At 33.7% G+C, this 21,499-nt stretch overlaps 2 protein-coding genes and 1 long non-coding RNA gene across 5 annotated transcripts; 1 reads left to right on the forward strand and 2 right to left on the reverse strand.

Moving 5' to 3' along the window:
• Positions 1 to 1,029: 1,029 nt before the first annotated feature.
• Positions 1,030 to 3,107, reverse strand: LOC138184868 (uncharacterized). The gene is made up of 4 exons (XM_069123261.1): positions 2,437 to 3,107; positions 1,873 to 2,211; positions 1,364 to 1,462; positions 1,030 to 1,231 (listed from the first exon to the last, which is right to left on the reverse strand). Exons 2-4 carry the CDS (start codon positions 2,119 to 2,121, stop codon positions 1,049 to 1,051), a joined length of 531 nt encoding a protein of 176 aa, XP_068979362.1. The 5' UTR covers positions 2,122 to 2,211; positions 2,437 to 3,107; the 3' UTR covers positions 1,030 to 1,048.
• Positions 3,108 to 8,740: 5,633 nt separating this feature from the next.
• Positions 8,741 to 18,498, forward strand: Ddc (aromatic-L-amino-acid decarboxylase). Its single transcript, XM_069123663.1, has 11 exons — positions 8,741 to 8,895; positions 12,993 to 13,082; positions 13,519 to 13,639; positions 13,849 to 13,962; positions 14,111 to 14,230; positions 14,799 to 14,928; positions 16,208 to 16,356; positions 16,619 to 16,730; positions 16,814 to 17,022; positions 17,572 to 17,772; positions 18,292 to 18,498. Exons 2-11 carry the CDS (start codon positions 13,003 to 13,005, stop codon positions 18,496 to 18,498), a joined length of 1,443 nt encoding a protein of 480 aa, XP_068979764.1. The 5' UTR covers positions 8,741 to 8,895; positions 12,993 to 13,002.
• On the reverse strand, positions 16,324 to 19,730 carry LOC138185058 (uncharacterized). Of its 3 annotated transcripts, none has more exons than XR_011174514.1 (5): positions 19,605 to 19,730; positions 18,262 to 18,538; positions 17,561 to 17,832; positions 16,793 to 16,983; positions 16,324 to 16,460 (listed from the first exon to the last, which is right to left on the reverse strand). It is a non-coding gene; the product is annotated as an uncharacterized LOC138185058 (long non-coding RNA). The 3 variants fall into 3 exon arrangements; XR_011174512.1 differs by having other exon boundaries at positions 16,793 to 17,015; XR_011174513.1 differs by lacking the exon at positions 16,324 to 16,460 and adding an exon at positions 16,594 to 16,727 and having other exon boundaries at positions 16,793 to 17,015.
• Positions 19,731 to 21,499: the final 1,769 nt, after the last annotated feature.

Raw genomic sequence — 21,499 nt, forward strand, 5'->3', positions numbered from 1 at the left:
AAAAACAGATGGCAGCTTTGATCTTTAAATATTCATTCCACTTAAATAAAACTGTAAATGTAATAATTGTGAAAATGTTTAACCTTTGATATGGCGATATAAATTTATCAGGAATATTTTAAATACGGATAAGAAGCATTATATGTGTACGATTCATGAGAAATTATCAAAATTGTAGTATGACAAAATAGACTTTATTACAAATATACACGTACATCGATAAATGTAAAAAGTTATACAATAGACGAGTACAAAACAACGAAATTCAATAAGTTACATGTCTGGTTGCTTGTATTTACTTAAGGGATCTGTGCTGCACATAAATTTATATACAAACCAATCTGTCACTTCTGGATTTGCAAAACTGATCCTTTTCCTTTTACATTTACAGAGAGCCAATGGTCCATTAGTTCTTTCCCTAAGTACAAACGGCGTATGATCATTACGATTAAATTATTCCTATCGGAAAAATTGTTGACAACTTTACAGTGTAGACTTTCGAGTACGCGATATTGGGACACGTTTTAAATTCTCCTCTTTGTATTCGAAATACATCGTGTTACATCTATATTTGCAGATTTAAATAAAATTGACTCGCGCTGATTAATTTTTAATTTCGTAAACTAAGGAGTTTCTGACTAATTCTAAGAAACTTATAGAACTGTGTCAACGTGTATTAATCGTTCCTCCCAGTAAGCCAGAATAACTATTGTACAATGACAAATGATATTCCTAATAAAATATGATAAAGATTGGACTAATTACTGTACACTGTTGAAACTTCTTTTCCTGGGAATTTAATGCGTAAAGTTTCAATTTGAGAAACGAAAAGAAGAATAGCAGAAAAAAGAAAAAGAAGAAAATTACTGAACCGTGTACGGTACACGATAATTTTAATTATTTAAATTCGTTAAATTGTCTGGATTTCTAAATTGTAGTTCAGTTAAATACCTGTGCTAAATAATTATTTCGTCATTTAACTGTGCAAGTTTATGTTTAAATCGTTCTACGACATAAGTGTCTTATAAAACTAAACATTACTGGTTCACTACTTGGCCCAAGTGTCCAAAATCGCGTCCAAGGATTCGGTGGCATCCAGCATCCAAACAAACGACAATACGGACATGCAGAAAGCCATATGCGTTGCAGCACAATCTTTCGCCATATAATATGCAAATTCAGTTAAAAACGAGTAGCGACTTAATCCCAACACTGTGTTCAACCATAGCAACTGAAAAAGCAGTTTATTTTTGCGATACACATGCATAAATTACGGAGATTACAGAGATACGGCAAACATTTCGAACGTTGCCTAGTTCCATAGAATTTTAATAACAAATAACTTTTACGTTAACAAACTCACACATTTACTGGATTCTTGGGTTAAACAATAGATGACGTGCATGAGTGGAACCCAGATAGCACGTGTGGTTAAGTTTGTAGTCAATGCTGCAACCAACATCTAGACGAAAATAAATGTTTCATGAAGTTTGTTTACTATCTTTACTATCTCTTTTATGTTATTATTATTATTTTCATTATAATCTAAGATATAAAACAATGTGACTGATCTTACGATCGAATATGTAGTTTTATCGCTATTTATAGATAAGAAGTTGAGCAGGAAAATTATAAGTACAAATGAACAAAATCTTTAGTTTGACAAAATCATGCATAAAGTTAAATTCTAACGTGGATTCTTCCAAACGTTAAAACAATTACAATGCAACGCATAGAGAGCTGTTTTTCGAAGACAAACTTACGCTACTTTTCTACTGAGCTCCTCGTATGTGAAACATGCGCTTAACGTGTGTACAAAATTCTAATTAAAACGTCGTTAGATTTGTTAAAACATCAAATACCGATACTTACTTCGTAAATGTAAAGAAGTTGAATAGGTGGTTCTTTAAGGGTTCTAGGCCAAAGTCTATATTCCGCTAAGAGGCACAATACGGAAAATATGAAGAGCACCGACGCGTAAGACGGATCGAACGGAGTGCTCTCTTCGTCGAAACATAAGCCAATTATGCAAATTTGTCGAAGATGAGTGTACATTCCTGTTACTACCACCGCTACCCAATGAGGATTGATGTATCCTAAATATTCCTTCACCGTATCCATGTCCTGATAATAAACTTTATAACGTTGTTACCGTAAATCGTATTAATTTCCCATAATCTTTCAGGATGTCTCGTCGTTTGAAAACCAAAACTGAAATGTAAAGAAAATTGATCGAAAAGCAGAAAAGTCTTTGTTCAAAGCGAAGTTCTCCAAATATGTTCGACTTATGTTGAAACTTTTTCCTTGTAAGAATCTACAATGACGTCCTTTTCGATCAAACGCGAAAAGAAGTCTTAAGAAATATAAAAAAAAAACCATTGAGCGGTTGTTAGACAAAGACAAAAAGTAAGGCAATTGAAAGAAGGAAAGACATACCATTAAATAGTTGTCCGTAAAATCCAAGAATGCATCTGTGATGAGGAAATAACGTGCGGAATATAATTTTCTCCGTATTGTCCTTCTTCTTGACGTAGTATCTCTTTAGGAAAGCTACATATATGCGAACGACGTGTAACATTAAACAAATAACTCTCCTTGACCCGTGGAGAGACAGCGACTGTAATTGTTCGTAAATTAATTTTCTACACCGTCAATTTAACATTCTCGTACATTTCTTCTCTCATCAACGAGGTAGGTTATGACATTTATTCTACGGAGACAACAAAATTCAACGCCTTCTCGAATTTGTTGACGTGGCGGAAAACGAGCGATGACAATTTCACGCCGTTACTTTGCAACAAGAAAATTACGAACAACTTTCAGTTTAGAAGTATACCAACTTGGAACGAAAGGTTCGCGTACGTTATCGTTAGAAACTTATTAGACAATTTTCAAGTCTTGTATATCTTGAAATTCTATAAATTTGTGAGAATTTTTAATGTATACAGGGTGGCTGGTAACTGGTGGTACAAGCGGAAAGGGGGTGATTCTACGCGAAAAAAGAAGTCGAAAATATAGAATAAAAATTTTTCGTTCGAGGCTTTGTTTTCGAGAAAATCGACTTTGAATTTTCGCTCGGTACGCGTGCGGTACGTTATAACGGATCTCACTGTAGATCGTTGTCTCGGCGGAAAAATTAAAAAAAAGAAAGAAAAGAATTAAATATAAAATTTTTATTCTATATTTTCGACTTTTTTCGGGAAGAATCAACCCCTTTCCGCTTGTACCAACAGTTACCAACCACCCTGTATATGTAGGTACATAAGTACGGATTTAGAGATGTGCTTCAGAGCACAGTATACGTTTCAAGTTAATGGGATTTCCTTGTGTTAGAAATTTTCTTATATCTACTGTCAGTTCTAGATCATAACATTTTTCTTGTTTCCTTCTTTTTATTTTTATACTGTACGTAATTAATCACGAGCACCATAATAGTACTCGTAGAATTGAATTTTAATTTTATTTTGAATTTGACTTACAATTGAAAGAACGTATCGTTCTTATAGAATTAATAACCAACCGGAGAAATAATATATTTCGAGGGAAGAAATATTCAAACACTGTTTTTACCAAGATAAGTGCAGAAAAGAAGAAGTTATTCATAGGTATTACCCTTGACTGTGGTGATTCTTAAAGAGGCTTCATTTTCTGAATCGGCGCCGTTTTACTTGAATATCACGCACTCATACATAATGCATTACATTTGCCGATAGCTTTTCCTCTTGCCAGCAGGAGAACGAATGGCTGCGAATAATACACTATTTCTTCCGCGTCATGCCTCCCTTAAGCATAATCGTTAATCATGTTAACATGATTTTAGTAACAGAAAGTGTAACGTTAAATACATATTGTTTAACAAAACTTGCGAGACATAATCGACAACGGACTTTCTTAAACTTGAAGCGTTCAAATGGAAATTTAGTGAAAATATAAAAGCGACGATGATATTGATTTTTGATAATTCTAATGTTAAATCGAAGAGCAAAGCCTTCTTTATTTACGAAACGATTCAACCAATTACTTTGATATATTTTATCTCTCGCAATCTGAATTCAGATAAATTTCAATGTTCAATCAAAATGTTGAAATTTTCGTTTTAACTTCCATCGAGCTTTAATTTTAATTTCAATTGAACATAACCATCGTATGAAATATTTCATGCGAACGTACTCTTTTTTAATCTGGTTTCTAGCATAATCGCTGAACGAAAAGCATGTTGTACATTTTTTCCAATTATACGAAAGAGATACAGTAACGATTAGTAACGTCAAACAGAGACGTATTAATAGCGGTAGAGTGATCAAAGCTGTTAAGAGGCAGCTGAATATGATGACTCGAAGCCCGTAGATTCTTGTGGTACAGAATAGACGAACAACTTTAGTCAAAGGAAATGGTGAACCATGAGACACCAGGAAATTGTCTTTCCAGGCTTGAGTCCTTCTCTCTGTTAATGACATTTTCTCCGCTATAAGAATCGACTGAGGGAATCCAAAAGGGCAGTTAGAAGAGAAAATGAAATAATTTTACCCTGAAATAAACGAATCCTTTCAGATAAAAGCAAATAATAATTTGATAATTGACTTTAATCGAGTCATAATTTCTAGAATTAAGGTAGAACATTAAAACCATGTATTATATCTTCATATCCTTAAGAGAGGACACCCATCATTTTATGAATTGTGCAATGCCACATTAACGATAAATTCATCCTGCGATAAAAGAGCTATGTAGACAGCAATTCGATATAAAATTCAGTATAATGGACAATTGAAAAGATTATAAATCAATACAAAAGCTGCTAAATTGCTCGAAATGCTGCCAATTATGTAACAATCTATAATCGTAATTTTCTATTCTTTTAAATAAACACTAAGTTGTCGATGCGACGAAAAAGAAACACCTGATTTTTAACTAGGCTTAAATTTATTTGATCTCGTTAATCGATACAAATTTTCGAAATTGATGCCATCGATCGTCGATGCTCGTACTTCTCGCATAACTAAACTACTAGCTGGAAATAAGTTTGTCGAACTGAGAAATAAAATGGCCTGATATAACGGAGAAAATGTCCTTAGAGGCAGAAGATTATCCAAGACGATGGTAGCCATGACGACGGCACAGTGTATCGAGGAAAAGTACATTCGTTTCTTAGCTTTTCGACGACACGAATCGACTGGCGAATCGAACAGGGAAAATTGAAGGCACAGGAGGAAGCTCGCTCGGGTAAAAGTTGGTAAGAAGAGAAAGAAAAATTCTGCTGTCCTCCCTCGATGAGAACTCGGCCACTTTACCCTCTTTTCTCTTTCAACCATCCAGAAATCCCTTTGAACAAGCACCCAGCCATTCCTTTCCCGCATTTATACATTATTCTACCATTCGTCGGATCATGATTTAACCTCGTGATCTATTATTCTTCGTGGGAATTAATACGTCGTCAAGGTAACGATCAAAGTGGATCGTTATAGTGAATTTCTATTGCGTTATATTCATCTACCACGACTGATTTGTAATAAAACTTTTTCGTTGCATGTTATATGTTATAAGACTGATGCAAGTTTCTGCTGAGAAGTAGAAATAAATTCACCCTTTGACCTATTCGTTTTTGGAAGCGTGGATATTAAATAATTGAGGAAATACGAGTTATTATGCATGAATTCGTTAATTATGTATCAGAATATGTGTCATATATCAAATATATATATAAAAATACGAATGAAAAAAAGAACATAAAGTCTTCCGATCAAATATATATTTAATTACACATACGGAATAATACAATTATCAATATTAGCGTTATAAATAATAATACTAAGAGATACTAAACGCTAATTTTAAATATATACGTTCAAAATACGTATATAAAATAAAACTTACATACATTGTCAGGCTACTCGCGTAGCATAACAGTTTCGCTAATTATTTCTTATTTTCGTCCTCTCAACGTCTTAATCAACGATCAAGCTATTATTGATAAATTGCTATTTTCATGAAACGACATTAGCAATACACTTAGGTAGGTTTTAATACAAGGTCTCGATGTGAAAGTAGATCTGTAACGCAGTACCATAGGCTATAACCATCCAAGCAGTTAGGTATGCTTCTATGCTGTCGAAGAATTTCTCAATGTTATTGATATTATCGTAGGATGACTCAGACTCTGCCACTTATGCTTGGTAGTTATTATGTGAACTGCAGTATATCAAAGTAAGTAACAGTAAATGAAGATAATAAATTACAATAAAGAGCAAGTATATAATAAATAGATATTTTTAAAGACGCTCCGAAATTATTGCATAAAGTGCAACGAATTGTAATGGTTAAAATAAAATAATATATAAAATATAATGATACAACAAAATAATACGAAAGCAATAAATCAGAAACCATTGTGTAATAAATTGGAGCAAAATTTAAATTTCTTACATTTCCATTCATCGTCAATTTTCAATGAAGTTTTCGGACCATAAAACATACGGATTGATAACGGAATATCTTTTCCTCGATTCAACACAAATCTAAACACAAATATTGTAAAACCTCCGGGATATCCCAGGTATCGAATCAAGAACGTAATTCACAATACATACGTACGTGCATCAGGATGTTGGAGTGGCGCGAGGGCTATATCTCGGACTTTCCGTTTCCATTTCAATGAGTCAATGCTGTTTCGTGTGAAATTCCAGGGGACATTTTTGCGCGATACGTGGAAGGGAAAAGCAGTGGAAGTAGAAGTGGAAGTGAACGAGACACGATTCCGTATATGCCATTGACGTAATTCTAAAATTAACCTGCTACCTCTGTTTCATTAACGTCCTGGTTTGATGAAAGACACAAGTAGACGATACTAATAATTATCCTAATTCGGGGAAACAGTTCGTTGACAAGCAGCTACTCGATCCAATGTACATTCTGAAGCTACAGGTTTTCTCCTATTCGAACAACTTGTTGATCGTCGACACATTTTACGTCTTACACAATCTGGGTCAAGAGTACCTCTAAAATAATTTTGTCTTAGGTCGATCGTGAATTCGTTATGAGTTGATTTAATTTTATAATTAATTTTAAAGAAATATGCGAAGAAAATCATGACTAGATTAAAATAGGAAACTTGAAATAATTTTTATATTGGTTTGATTTGGTCGCAAAAGTTTTTCTGGCATAAATCTCATTACAAGAGAAGGAGGAATTTAACAAATTTTTGTATATATGTAACACTTACATTAGCTTACAATTAATATTTTGATAATTATTATTTTTGGATGCTTTGATATTTGACATTACCTAATTAGCTGTTGTTAGATTTATTACGGCTGTGTTGAAATATTAATTTGCAAATTTTTCATTGATAATCGTTCTTTTTTTTTTTATTTTTATTACACATTTTATTACACATTTTATATTACATATTCATCTATTAAATCATCGTTTTAATTAATTCCTTTTAGGCGTGGTTTTTCGCAATCTAATCGAACAGTTTTAATATTTTGCAAGATATCCGTTTCAACGAAACAGCGCCGACTTTGAAAGTATTAATTCGATTTTCCTGTCTGAATGGCGCCTTGATTTCGAACTTGAAATCAAGTTATAATTCGCCTCGGTACAGCTACCTTTGAGTTTCAAAACGTTATTATGCTATTAGGTCGTACTAAGATACCTTGTCGTTCTATGTATTTCGTTCAGCTTTAGTTCTGATCTTTGATCATCTTTTCGAAAACTCGCCAAGTACACGAACTATAAATACTTTTAAAATTTGATGATTCAATTCTATAGAGTTTGGTATTTAAAGTGAGAATCTTTAAGTATGTATTCTGTTTTTGAACGAATTGAAAGTAAGATATTTTTAATAAGCTATTTTTAATAAATATATTCGTGAAAATTAGACAAATAAGAATTTTAAACAGTCCATGAAAGGATAGGCAAATTACAAGGAAACTTAGTATATCCGTATCAGTGTGACAAAAATGAGCGAAGATCTTTGAGGAAAGAAAATTTAAAAATGTCATAATGTACTACGAGTCAGTGCCATATTACCAAAATTATCTTTTTATGTGGTTCGGTATTACATACGTAACTTTTCCAAAACACCAAACTACAATTTATCAACAAACGTATATCGAGACAATAAGAAAATTAATGAGACCCATCGCGTCAACTAATGGAACATAAAAGCCAATAATAAAATATTCCACCTAATGAATCTTCGCTTTCTAAAATTAATTTATTAATTATTTAATTAGTTTCTTGCACTAAACCAATAAACATGCACAGCAACGATGATCACTTCACGTACAAAACTCATTGTCAGTCCGATAAAACTCATCGCAGAGAATCCCACTCTCCGTTGACGAAATGCCCGGCGAATGCTTAATAAAATAATTTCAATCTTCGAAAAGTATGATTATACGATTACGAACGAGATGTTCGATTAAATTGTAACAAAATACTCCAACATCCTGAAGCAATCCAACCGGCAATCATCAGTTACAATGGCCCGGTCAGAGATCACTCGACTGGCATCGAACAATTAACGAAGTTGTTAATCCTGACTTCGCGTATCGCCGCACCAACTCTAATCAAACTAGGTAGACTTGACTTATCGATCCCCGGCTTGGTGTCCGAATCGATCGAATCGCCAATTCAGGGACGAAGTACGCGGATCTACCTGCGCAGCTGGTAATCGCGATCAGTCGAAAGGAACCGACAAGCGGCGCGAGTACTTGGTGGGGTGGTACATAAAGCAACACGACGTAGTCGGCAGACGGCAATTTCATCCGGACATTCGTGGACCGTGCAGCTGCTCGAACGAGCTCGCGGATTTCCCCTGACTCGACGCGAACCGAATCCACGTGGATAGTCAACTGTCAAGTGCCCGTACCGCAATCACGTCTCAGCCTGGTATATTGCTCTTTGATTTTTATTAGTATTCGTAGACTGTGAATGTTGGAAATTTATGTTCGTATGCATAGAACTGAAGAGTACATGAAGATACGTTTCAGTTTTTTCATTAGCGTTATCCATATTATAATACAATTTGTTATTAATTTTGCTACGAGTAATTTATCCGGATTATTATCATTGTCGTTATAACTTGCAATAATGTTGTAACGAGTGGATATTCTTTGCGTTTCTGTACATTTGAAGGATACAATTGCTGCATAAATGGATAAACATTCGCAATATCGTTATTTGTTTCGAGGGGAGGAGAGGAGTTTTAGACAATTTTAGATGCTGTAATTTTTTTACGTTCCATAGGACAATTAAATCTCTGGTGAAAAGTAAGAGCAGGAATTTAAATCGATATATTGGAAATAGTTGCATATAATTGAAATATTATTTGATATTTCCTTGTAAAAAGGATGAAAGCAGAAATTTAAATCAACACGTTCAACTTTATTACGACTAGCCAACTAACTATAATATTCAGTGCAAAATATTCAACGTTGAATCGTTTACTTTGATATTTATAGACAGATAGATAAGAAATCATTTTGATATAAATAGTATATATGTATATATATAGATTGATTGTGCTTAGAAAAAATTATTACGCAATGCAACAGAATTCTTACCGAAGCAAGTATTATTAATACACGATTGATTACAATTATTAGCATATAGGTAAACAGTGAAATTAAAATAGACTCGTTCGCCATTAAATGTCAAGAATACCATATGCAATGTTAAAGTATGTTTTAATTTACCGTGAGCAATTTGAAGAATCGTCGGTTGTTACTGAGATAACACGATTTTCTTCGCGAGGCAACTTTTTAACAGATACGAGCACTAATCGTCCCGAAATAAGAAATATTACGAAATAGAATCACGTTGCTAAAACTCGTAAAAGTTGTTCTATATCTACTGTCAACTTTGTGAGAGATCGACTGATCATATTTTCGAAATCTTGGAAAAATCGTTTAGAATGAACTAACATGTTATTTTACAGCCAATATTTAAAAAATGTTCGGACAATGATTTTCTTTAAAACACGTATTTATTATGGTCGATGTAAACGATAATTTAAAAAAACTTTCATTTAAAAAGTTCGATTTTGGTTTTCATGCCAGTGTACACTATAGATTTATTCAAGTAGTCAAAACTAGATGTGTTAAAAATTGAAAATGTTGAAAATAATAGAGAACATTTTTGAAATTTAAATAAAAATGAAAATAGTGACAGAAGTGGAAATCACGTGAAATCGGTTACTACATCATTTGCAATCTACTGTATTCTTGGATAATTTATAATCAAACGCTCGTTACCGCATCTGTTTACGTACACGATAAGTTATTGAACTTGCCATTATCTCTTTATTCTGAATGGCTCATATTTTTTTCAACATTTGTTATGTTTCAACTTTAGCAATGTAGTTGTTCGTTTCGTAACGTTGTTTATTTCAAGCCTATTATAGTAGTCGTTCGTATCTTTTAAGAAATTTCACAACACTATCATTTGCAGCATTCAAGAAGAAACCATTTCAATAGGAATTTTGCTGTACATATTTTCTAACATTTATGATCTAACAACTATTGATTCTTTTAACGAACCTTTTTGAACCTTTGCAAGATATGTTTTCCTGACTGTACTATATCACAGTCAGTTCATTAAAATTCATAAGATTCTATTCTTCTACAAGAAAATATAAAACAATACAGTGAAGCATTGCACCATAGAATGTAAAAGAATTTACGCTATTTGAGATCGTTGCGTAAAGATTGACAACATCGGTGGATTTCTCCTTGTGAACATGGTAGAACGAAAAAGATTCAGAATAAAACATCAATTCTTTACATTTGTAATTAAATTAACGAGTCAATTAAGTGACAGATACCAAACTCTTGTATGCTTCTTGATATCCTGAGATACAAGCTGTGAAGTGTAATTTTAATTATTCGTCGTTAACTAGATTACGAATGGCAATAATTGAATTTTTCTTAAAATCGTTTTAGAGTCAATGACGCTTTAAGTTTACTCCCAAAAATATACGTGTTAAATATCGAGGAATTTCTTGTTTTAAATGGCATCTGCATTGGAAACACGCGAATTTCAATTCCATTTTCATTTTTTCGACTTGTGTGGAGTGTGCATATTAATAAAAATTTATGAATTTAAATCTATCCAAAACGTCCCGTCGTTACCAAACCGTTGACTTTCACCTGAACAGTGTAAATTGAGATTGGAATTAAAATTAGAGATTGGAAGGTGGAAGAGTTGGGTAATTCTCGTTAGGCAACTTGTAAGAAGAAGTAAAAGCTTGTTTTCTGTACAAGAATATAATAACAACGACCTTGTCCGACCGCGGGAATTGAAGAAACCATAATCGGTCATGGTTGATCTAGACCAAATATTATAAAGATACGAAATGTTTCAGAGTGTCAGCTGATTTATAAATCTAGGCAATAATTAAATAAAACCTATCTGTCTTTTTCATCTTCTATCGTGATCAAACTTTAAATTTAAAAAGAAAATTATCACGTATATAAGGTTACAGTAATAAAGTACAATCGAACAAAGATACAATTTCTTGGCTTGACATGCAAAAAATGATGCGTGAACCTCTTGACGTCACAGCCGAACAGGGAAATACCCAGGGGATTCCTGGTTCCTTATCCTTCAAGAATTCCCAATAAAATCCCAATCAGTTCCACCACTCGTATGCCGTGGATTATTAATTTCAATTACAATTCGTCGAAATTTAGACGTTAAGGAAAATTGTTGATTGCGCGTTACGCTAATTTCGAAACAAGTATTAGAATAGAACGAACATTATGACATGTATATAGGTAAAATTTGCTTTATGATTATTATTGCCTGCTATTTGATTATTATTATTATAATAGCATCATACTAAAATTGCAAAATACAGTCAGGAATGATCATTCTGAAAGTTTGAAGCAAAAATACTTCCTATTCATTGATTAAAACATTTTTTCAAATTATATGTCTATCGCAAGATTTTTACAACTATCTTGTAACGAAAATGTGAGTAATAACATTCCAGAAATATATTGATATTTCTTATTTATATTGTTAAGTAATTATTCCATTGCATTATACCTTTTATACCTTTTATTCGAGTCTTTATAATTTGTCTCGAAACAGATATTCGATAAATTGATTTAACGATAATATATGACAGTAGCACGTAGACAATTATCTCACTGGAGACAGATAATTGCATAAATGTAATTGCATTATGTGTCTTTTATGGAAATCGTGAAGAATTTATAGATAACCAGGAAAAATACGGAGTAAAAATACGGAGAAATATGGAGTAAGATCAAATGAGTCAAGTCTCTGGGCTGTAGTATTGAGACGATGATTACGTTTTATCGTTACTACTTAGCCTTTTTATTTCCTCAGAGACCGGTATCGCGTTTAAATCTTTGCGATTTTCATTACGTCGAACGTATCATGGAGCAAGAACGACTATTCTAAGTATTATTGACATTGCAATTATAAGTAGTTTACACCTTCTACATATGTATATTTTATAACAACATAAATTACGAGATAGCAAAAACAGAATCTTGTAATTTCGATATTGCACTGTCTCGAAAAATACTATATTGCGAAAACAGCTAGTGAAAAACATATTGTAGGATCGGGCCCTGTAATACAAAACAGTGTACAGTGAGTTGTAAAGGGGAAAGGAATCGAACGGAACTTGCCTCACGAAAATGACTCATGGTCATTATTCCTTTGCGAATCAAGTTGTCCCCGTTCACGTTGATTATTATGAACAGATCAAATCTCTTCCTCTCTTTCTTACCATCCTGCGACGAAACACGTGTCACTGTCTTCCATTGTCTCGATTCTAAAGACCCACATTGAGAAGGCTAGTCATGCCAATTGCCACTTATCGTATCGCATGTACAGAGCTGTCAACCATTGCAATCTGGCAACTCAGAGATCCGCACCGATTTTAAAAAGTAGTTCCTGATGCAACATAAAAGTTTGTTTACACTAACTAGCGAAATATTGGAACATTACAGGGTACAGGAAATGGATCCCGACGCTTTCAAGGAGTTCGCCAAGGAAATGGCAGAATATATCACTAATTACCTGGAAAATATCAGGGACAGGTGATTCTTTACTCATTTTCGTATCCTGCTTCGTCGTCCTTATTTCTTTTTTAAACCGTACTTGCCTTGATTTCGCTGATTAGTAACGTAACATAATCTTTTGTAATAACGTTGTTTTTTTAAGCTGCAAATTAATCAGAATCGATTATTCCTTCTGTAATTTTATACTCTGCGTACAATTTTTTTCTGTATTTACATTTCTTCAATTTTAATTTATGATAATCTAGTTTATCCGAGGAATATATGAAAGAAAAACATCGATTATATATTGTTTAACTGCAGTTATTTTAAACACAACAAAATACAAATACTATTTATTTTAGTCCAACTAATCACGGTGTATTATAGTTTTCATTAGAGATAATGACACTTAATCGAGATCTATTTAAGCTTAAAAGCTTCTCCTTCGCGTTTGTAAATAAAGTAAAATTTATAGGCGAGTGCTTCCGACGGTAGAACCAGGTTACATGAAACCCCTTTTGCCTTCCGAGGCGCCGCAAAGGCCAGAAAGTTGGAAAGACGTTATGGCAGATATCGAAAAAGTGATAATGCCAGGAGTAAGTACAAGCTGTAATATGATAAACGATATTTTCTACATATATATGTAATGTATCATTGTTCGCACAAATACAAATGATACAAAATTGGTACAAAATGGTACAAATGGTACAAAACTATAGCGTAGAATATCGCAATAATATTAATTCCCAAATACTGGATAATTTTGGTATACATTTTTATTGACGCAAAAAATTTGTTCGTCTAGGTTACACACTGGCATAGCCCGAAATTTCACGCGTATTTTCCTACAGCCCAATCGTACCCAGCGATCGTTGCTGACATGCTTAGCGGTGCTATCGCATGCATCGGATTCACTTGGGTAAGGGTCAACATTTAGTTGAAAAATGTTTCAATTCTTATTTACTTTTCTGATGGTTTTTATTTCGACGTTTCATTTAATCGAAATTCGAATGGAATAAAGAAAATTTCTTGTGTTTATTCAAATGCAACAAATCTCTCTGTCGCAGATTGCGAGTCCTGCTTGTACCGAGTTGGAGGTAATAATGTTGGATTGGCTAGGAAAAATGTTAGATCTGCCCAAAGAATTTTTAGCCTGCAGCGGTGGAAAGGGTGGTGGTGTCATTCAGGTAAATTTATCTAAAAAAACTTGTTTAGTGAAATAACTGGCATTCCTAAGATAAGGATGTTTATACAAATTTATATTTTTATGAACAGAGATGAGAAAGTGAGAGCTAATTAGAAATTTATTTCACACGCTAGATATCATAATCAGTACCATATCTTAGATATTTCGTACGTTTGAAACTTTCACCTTCGAACGCATAAATATCTATTGGTAATTTAATGATTTAAATCGTGAAATTAATGTATTTATTATCATATTATGAAAATCTATAAGTACTTTTAATCTTTCAAGATTCTTTTCAAAATCTAGATAATAAATTTGGTGAGCCAGGAGACTTGGATATCTTTATTTTGTATATGACACAATTTTGCGGAATATTACGCCTAAAGAATTATCAATTAACGTAAATGTCCTGTGTTAAATTCACCTGTTGCTCATCCGTTCGGCTGCTTATCAAGAATCTTAAGCTTCGTCGCGTCGTCTCGACGAAATCGATCGATACTTCACGAGTAGCTCAGACATAATTGACAGCTCGTAAATAGTAGTTAATGATCAACTTCGCATTATAGGGAACCGCGAGCGAAGCTACTTTAGTCGCACTTCTCGGCGCCAAGGCTAGAAAAATAAGGCAGGTCAAGGAACAACATCCTGACTGGACGGATAACCAAATTGTAGAAAAACTAGTCGCTTATAGTTCCTGTAAGTAATCGTTTCAAACTATTTGATACTGACAGAAGTATCGGTTAAGACATTAATCTAACACGTACCAATCTTATTTATGAAATAATTAAACTTTATACCCGTACCGGAGTAAAATATATTTACCTTTTAAAAAAAAATCCTTTATTTATCTTGCTACAAAGATTGCTTAAATTGCTCAAAATATCAATTTCGATGACAGAATCGTATTCTTTTAATCTTAATATTCTTAATGTCTCGTCTCGCAAACGTACGAACTTTCGAAGCCATTCTTTAACAACTTCGATCAATTTCACATAAATAAATTTTCTACCTTTCCGGAAGGTGAAGTTAATATTCCACGCTTTTGTCAAATATTCGAAAAATATAGATGGATAATATTGAAGGAATTAGATCATCGATTAGCCGGATAAAAATTCGAGGTCGCGCACTACCGTGATTTCCTGTAAACAAGATTAACGATGACGTTGGCCGGTGCGCTTTAATACTTGACAAAGGCATGAGAGCCGGGAATGGGATGACAAGCCGAGTACGGGGTTGCGGCACTTCATCAGCCAGCACTTTGTCACCATAGCAACGCGTAATAACCACTCGAGTTATTTCAACCCTGTGCCACCCTTTGCCACCCACGTCCAACCGCCTTCGCTGTTCTGTGCTCCTGTTACTGCGTCTCTTTGTTAGCACGTCGAATCACGTAGAAAGCACGTAGAAAGTTTCGTAAAAGGCGTTCGCTAATTTTTCTCCATTCTAAGTTATTCTACGCATCGATGACGTGAACAGAGAAGAAAAAGAAATATCACGAATATCCCATGGTATTGCCATTCTTTTGTAGTAATGCTTTCTCTTTTTACATTGATATTCACTTCGATCAAAGTAGTCGTTATTGGTTATTGTACCGTCGAGATTAAAAATTGGAAAGGACTTTTGTTTTGGAAAGTTTAAAGCATATTTTGTTCGGCTAATGGATTAACGTTTGAGTGGCAATTACGCTTGGATTGTTTGTATTCAGATGGAATAATTAAAAAAAAAATGATGGATGCATTGACTCGGTGCTGAAACAAAAGAGAGAGAGAGAAACGTCTCGCAGTTTAACAATAAACTTCGAAATAATAAATAGAGAATAATTCGAGTGGGAAATGTACAGAATTTAACATTCCATTCAACGATTTATCAAATTCCTTGTTTCTTTCTTTATATTTGCTTCCTTTGATGAATTAGTTATAAAACTAGATACGAAGTAAATAACTAGATTTATTGCAGTTATTAATTTGTTGCTCAGGTCAAGCTCACAGCTCTGTAGAACGAGCTGGTCTTCTCGGAGGCGTGAGGTTCCGATTGCTAGAAGTCGATTCGAAATATAAACTTCGCGGTGAGACACTGGCAGAGGCCATTCGTAAGGATAAAGAACAAGGACTGATTCCATTCTACGTAAGTTCATTGTATTCGTATGCAAATTCGTACGCATACAATACTAACGCAGCTTTTCCAAACACATATTATGGACATTCTCCCTAGCAATAACGAAACGATTCCTGTAATCATAAGATAAAATATTTTATTCCAGTTCAAACATTTATGACAAATTATTGATTGTTTAGCACTTTGAAACCTCAACTAAAGGTCTCATTAACGAATACAAAATTTATACTGGTCGAATAAAATCGACTTTCGTTTCATTTTTATTTTACAGGCTGTCGCCACTTTGGGAACCACTTGCTCTTGTGCATTCGATCGTGTCGATGAAATGGGTGTGGTTGCAAATCGTGAGAATGTTTGGCTACACGTTGATGCAGCTTATGCTGGTATTTTAAACAATTACACATATAATATATCTAATAAATATTACGAGGCTAGAATGTATTACCTGAACTATTTTCTTCGTTAGGTTCAGCGTTCATTTGCCCGGAATTCCGATATTTAATGAAAGGCACCGAATTGGCAGATTCCTTCAATTTTAATCCACACAAATGGATGTTGGTGAATTTTGATTGTTCGACAATGTGGTTAAAGGATCCGACATACGTTATCAATGCTTTCAATGTGGATCCTCTGTATCTAAAGCACGATATGCAAGGTTCTGCTCCTGACTATAGGGTAAGATAGTTCGTTAATGATAACTACAACTTTTTTCGTTCATATAAAAGATCATTATCTATTGAATATTACGAAGGCAAGTAAGAAGTTTTGTTGTTATTTCTATACTCAGAGGTAGGATCACAATAGTTATTATTTTATCGAATGGATAAATCTATCACACCGTTGTGAGCCGAAATAACCTTTATTGCACGCGCTTAGAAAAACTAGGGATAGAAACAAGAAAGCATCTTAAGCCTATCGATTAAATCTGTCGATTGTAACTAGGATTATCTTCTAGTTACTATTTCTTATAACTAACGCATCTGCATATAGATGGCGAGCACAAACTCGCGTTGTCATTTTCAACAAGTTCTTCACACATATCTAGGAAAAAATACTATTATAAAATTGTCATATAACAACAGTAGAAGACTTGACATTGTACCTCCTTTTCTATATTTATCTATATTTCTATACTGTTGGAATATTTGAGAATTGTTTTTCGTTTTTGTAAGAAGAACGAATTTATTAATATTTGAAGACAGTGAACTTTTACCTTTTATACAGCATTGGCAGATTCCATTGGGACGAAGATTCAGAGCGTTGAAACTCTGGTTCGTGTTGAGGATTTATGGCGTCGAAAATCTTCAACGATATATCAGAAACCACGTTGCCCAGGCTCATGAATTCGAAGCGCTGGTTCTTTCGGATCCACGATTCGAAATTGTCGCCGAAGTGATATTAGGACTTGTCTGTTTCCGATTAAAGGTAAGAGCAGTCTTTCCATTCTACTATTTTTATCGAATGTCACATTTAATCTTGATACACCTATCATAGAAAGATAATTATTACGGTTCACGATTATACGACGTTGTTTCTATCTACATGATACACATCAGATTTATCGTTGTTCTTTTAATTAGAGTAGTAAACGAATAATATGCAACAGAAATGCAATTTAAACTCCTTAAATAAAGGAAAAACGCCATTATTTTAAAAGGACATCGTAAAAATGAAAATCAGGGATACGTATCTGGGTTTATTTTAAATATTATTAGTATCACGATTAAATTGTCTAATGTCGTAAAATAATTTTATCTCTATTTTATCAATGCACAATATCGTCTTAATAAAAATTATTTCGAAGCACAATTTTCTGATTAACGATAAAGGCCAGTAACAATCCCCAGATTTTCATTGCGAATCAAAAGAACCAAACGAAAGAATCTCGATTAAATATTCAAAAATAAAATATACCATTGTAACGACATGTGATATCATTCGCAGGGATCGAATGACATAAACGAGACCTTATTGAAAAAGATCAACGGCGCCGGAAACATTCATTTAGTGCCATCCAAGATAAACGACATGTACTTCCTACGGTTCGCAGTTTGTTCGCGGTACAGCGAAAGCAAAGATATTCAAAACTCTTGGAAAGAGATAAAGCTGAGAGCAGACGAGGTTCTCGAGGAACAATCGGTTTCTAAGTGATGGCGGGCTCAGATAGCTCGTGGTTGTCGGTCCTTGACACCTGCAACCTGCAATCAATCCTAGCTTTTAATCGTTTTTCGTGTTAGCGATCTTGGAAGAACGAATGCATAATCGAGAAACAGGGATTTGTTTAACGTATTTCGCGACTCGACGTATAATTGCTAAACTTTTACAAATGACGAGTCAGATAGAAATTGAAGTAAGATCATTAGCATAATATATTCGTATGATAATGATGGAAATATTTCCTTCATATCTTTAATTAATTAACACGATCGGTTACACAGCTCAATATTCGCTTACGTTTTTATCGCTGGACGACTGTTAAACCTTCCGCGCACGGTTTTTTTCCTTTCGACGATTCGATTTTTATTTCTCAATTCTCTATTTTGCCGATCCATCTGTTTGTCGCAGATCGGCACAACGACGCGACGTAACGACAGTTACACGGTACAGTGAAACTCCCTCGTCGAGATTTAAACTCGGAGCAGACATTTTACCACGCGACATCGTTACAGGGCTGTTCGAACGACAGAGAAATGGAATTCTTCGGTTTTACGAAAGAAGAATACATACGTATGTTATTCGAGACGGAATTTCTTAAGCAACGGAATACGTGTTCAATGGTTTCATAAAGTTATTGGTGCTAGGAAAGTCAGAATTTCTTGGGCTTATAGAAATATAAATATAAAAAAGTAAATGTGTAAAGATATAAACGCGCAAATATACAAACGAATAAAAAGATAGGAACATAAATCTGGAATATAAGATGAGTGTAAGAAGAAATTCTGAATTGATGTATACAATTTTCTAAACTCCGATTTCTCGCAAATCGCTCGTCTGCACCGAGCCTAAGTCGACTCAGATATTTTTTTTCTCTTGCTTTCTTGCGACGGTAAAGGCTTGCCGATGGTCAAAGCCGTTACACGCACATGCACTCACACGCACAGGCCCCCTTCAATAATATTAATAACCTCGAAATATATTAGACAAGTCCCACATAAGAAACACGCCAAAGATCGTTATTTAACTGTCGTTTCACGTCAGTGAACGCATAATTTGCCGTAAGCGCAATATTAAATGTCGCCTTGTACCAGTTTTCGAACGCATACCGTAAGCAATAGCGTTGTGTAGGCCCATTAGATCGCTTTCTTCAAGCAGCAAGACACTGTATACATACGTATGTACCTTTAGCAACGCGTTACGCAATTGCTGGCACCGGAGCGTCTTGCAAATATATCTGTTACATTCAGAACTTCTGCCAAGTATTCAAAAAAAGCCTAGTAAGTATCTTAATGTAATTTAAAACATTTTAGTTCACAAAACTTATTTCTTGTTGGTTTTCATCGGCGATTGTATTAAGTTGTATGAAGTTAAAGTTATTGTATTAAGTTAAAGTGTGTGTGGAGGATGATTAGTCGTTTGGTTTAGATGACGAGAGTGCGAGACATTGAAACAGTTAAGGCTAGCCGTTCGAGACTAACTGGTAACTGATATTGATTCGTACGACTGACTCACTTGTTTGCGGCATTGACTGGCGACATTGTTTTGCGCGGAGTTTATTTATTATTACATTATGTGTGTCCTAACGATGTTGATACTCCGATGCAAAACAATAACATGGTTTGAATTGTCCTCTAACTCATGTGCCCCTACAAAGTTATATCAAGTTAAAATTATTGTATTAAATTAAAGCGTGTAATTACTTAGGAATTATAACATTTGATAGTAAACGATTAACAGAATTTGATCGTTGACACCGAGTGCAATATATAATAGGAATTATTCCGCACGTTGTTGAATTTAAGTCGTGCTCACCTTATCAACGTTGTTTGATTCCTTAAAGGAAATAATATTATCACGATCACCTTTACCTTGTTGATAAAGAAAACAGTTCAATGTTCTACGATTCAATGTTCTTCGATTTACCTGCATCTGAAGAATGTTTTGTGAATATTATGAGGAAATTGGAAATTTTTGCTTAGAACAAGAGTTCATTTCAAATATCTTTCTCGGTCTTTTCTATCCATAAATACCGAAAGAATGTGGAAAGTAAGATCTTCCTTTATGATATTAATATTTTTCAAGTAATTCAAATATTTTAACAAATTTTGTCATTATTTCCTGTTCGAAGCGTCTACGTTGCGTGTATTAAATGTTTGGTAAATATCCTGAGCAAATAAGTCATGGAAAATTGAGTTAAATGTTTTAAGTGCATAAAATATGCAACTACGTAGACATGCTTTAATTTATTCACAAACATACTTTCATGTCCCAGCATGTACGTGACAGATAATGTCACGTAAAGTAATTATCGTAGATCTGTATATTAGACATCAGGCAAGAATATTTATGTATCGGAATATATTGATTTTAGTTGTATAAAATATACAAAGAATTTTATATTTTATTAAATTATTTAAAGATTATGCTATTGAAACGAACGTGTAAATTATATTTTTATGTTCTATCCTGTCGATCTGATATACATTATTCTTGCATATGATCTACTAATTATTAAATTATATGTACTATATTTATGTTGTAAATAATTTATCAATACGATAGTTATAAGTATACAGTACGTATCTATGTAACATATCTTTGTCTCTTCTACGCAAATCACCTCTATTCCCCGATAATTACTTGCCATAATCGTACTCGAACTACTTTATAATTATACTGGAATTATTTAATAGAACGTTCAATATGTTTATATATATTATTCTTTACAACTGCAAAACTAGTTACAGAATTTCTAACATAAATGCAAGAAGCATATCTTAAGAAGTATTAAATCTATATTATTCAACATATACAATAGGTGGAAAATGTATTTTTATCAGGTTGCACCTATTGTATTAATTGTATTAATGTATTAATTTTTGCACTCATATGAGAATAGTATTAAATGATATGAAATTTAATATACTTCGAGTCGAATTGATTTAATGTATTAATTAATTAGTGTGTAAATACTATAATAGATATAATGGTGTAC

This window comes from Bombus flavifrons, chromosome 11 (assembly GCF_040668555.2).
Source record: "Bombus flavifrons isolate JBK064 chromosome 11, iyBomFlav1_principal, whole genome shotgun sequence".
NCBI lineage: Eukaryota > Metazoa > Arthropoda > Insecta > Hymenoptera > Apidae > Bombus > Bombus flavifrons.

Bases quoted from the DNA above. Each gene is read 5' to 3' on its own strand.
- LOC138184868 (XM_069123261.1), bottom strand. From the start codon at position 2,121: ATGGATACGGTGAAGGAATATTTAGGATACATCAATCCTCATTGGGTA. The intron at 1,463-1,872 runs GTAAGTATCGGT...ATTTTCGTCTAG, and splicing joins AACTTCTTTACATTTACGAA to ATGTTGGTTGCAGCATTGAC. The intron at 1,232-1,363 runs GTGAGTTTGTTA...CTGCTTTTTCAG, and splicing joins CCCAAGAATCCAGTAAATGT to TTGCTATGGTTGAACACAGT.
- Ddc (XM_069123663.1), top strand. From the start codon at position 13,003: ATGGATCCCGACGCTTTCAAGGAGTTCGCCAAGGAAATGGCAGAATAT. The intron at 13,640-13,848 runs GTAAGTACAAGC...TTGTTCGTCTAG, and splicing joins AAAAAGTGATAATGCCAGGA to GTTACACACTGGCATAGCCC. The intron at 17,773-18,291 runs GTAAGAGCAGTC...TATCATTCGCAG, and splicing joins TTGTCTGTTTCCGATTAAAG to GGATCGAATGACATAAACGA.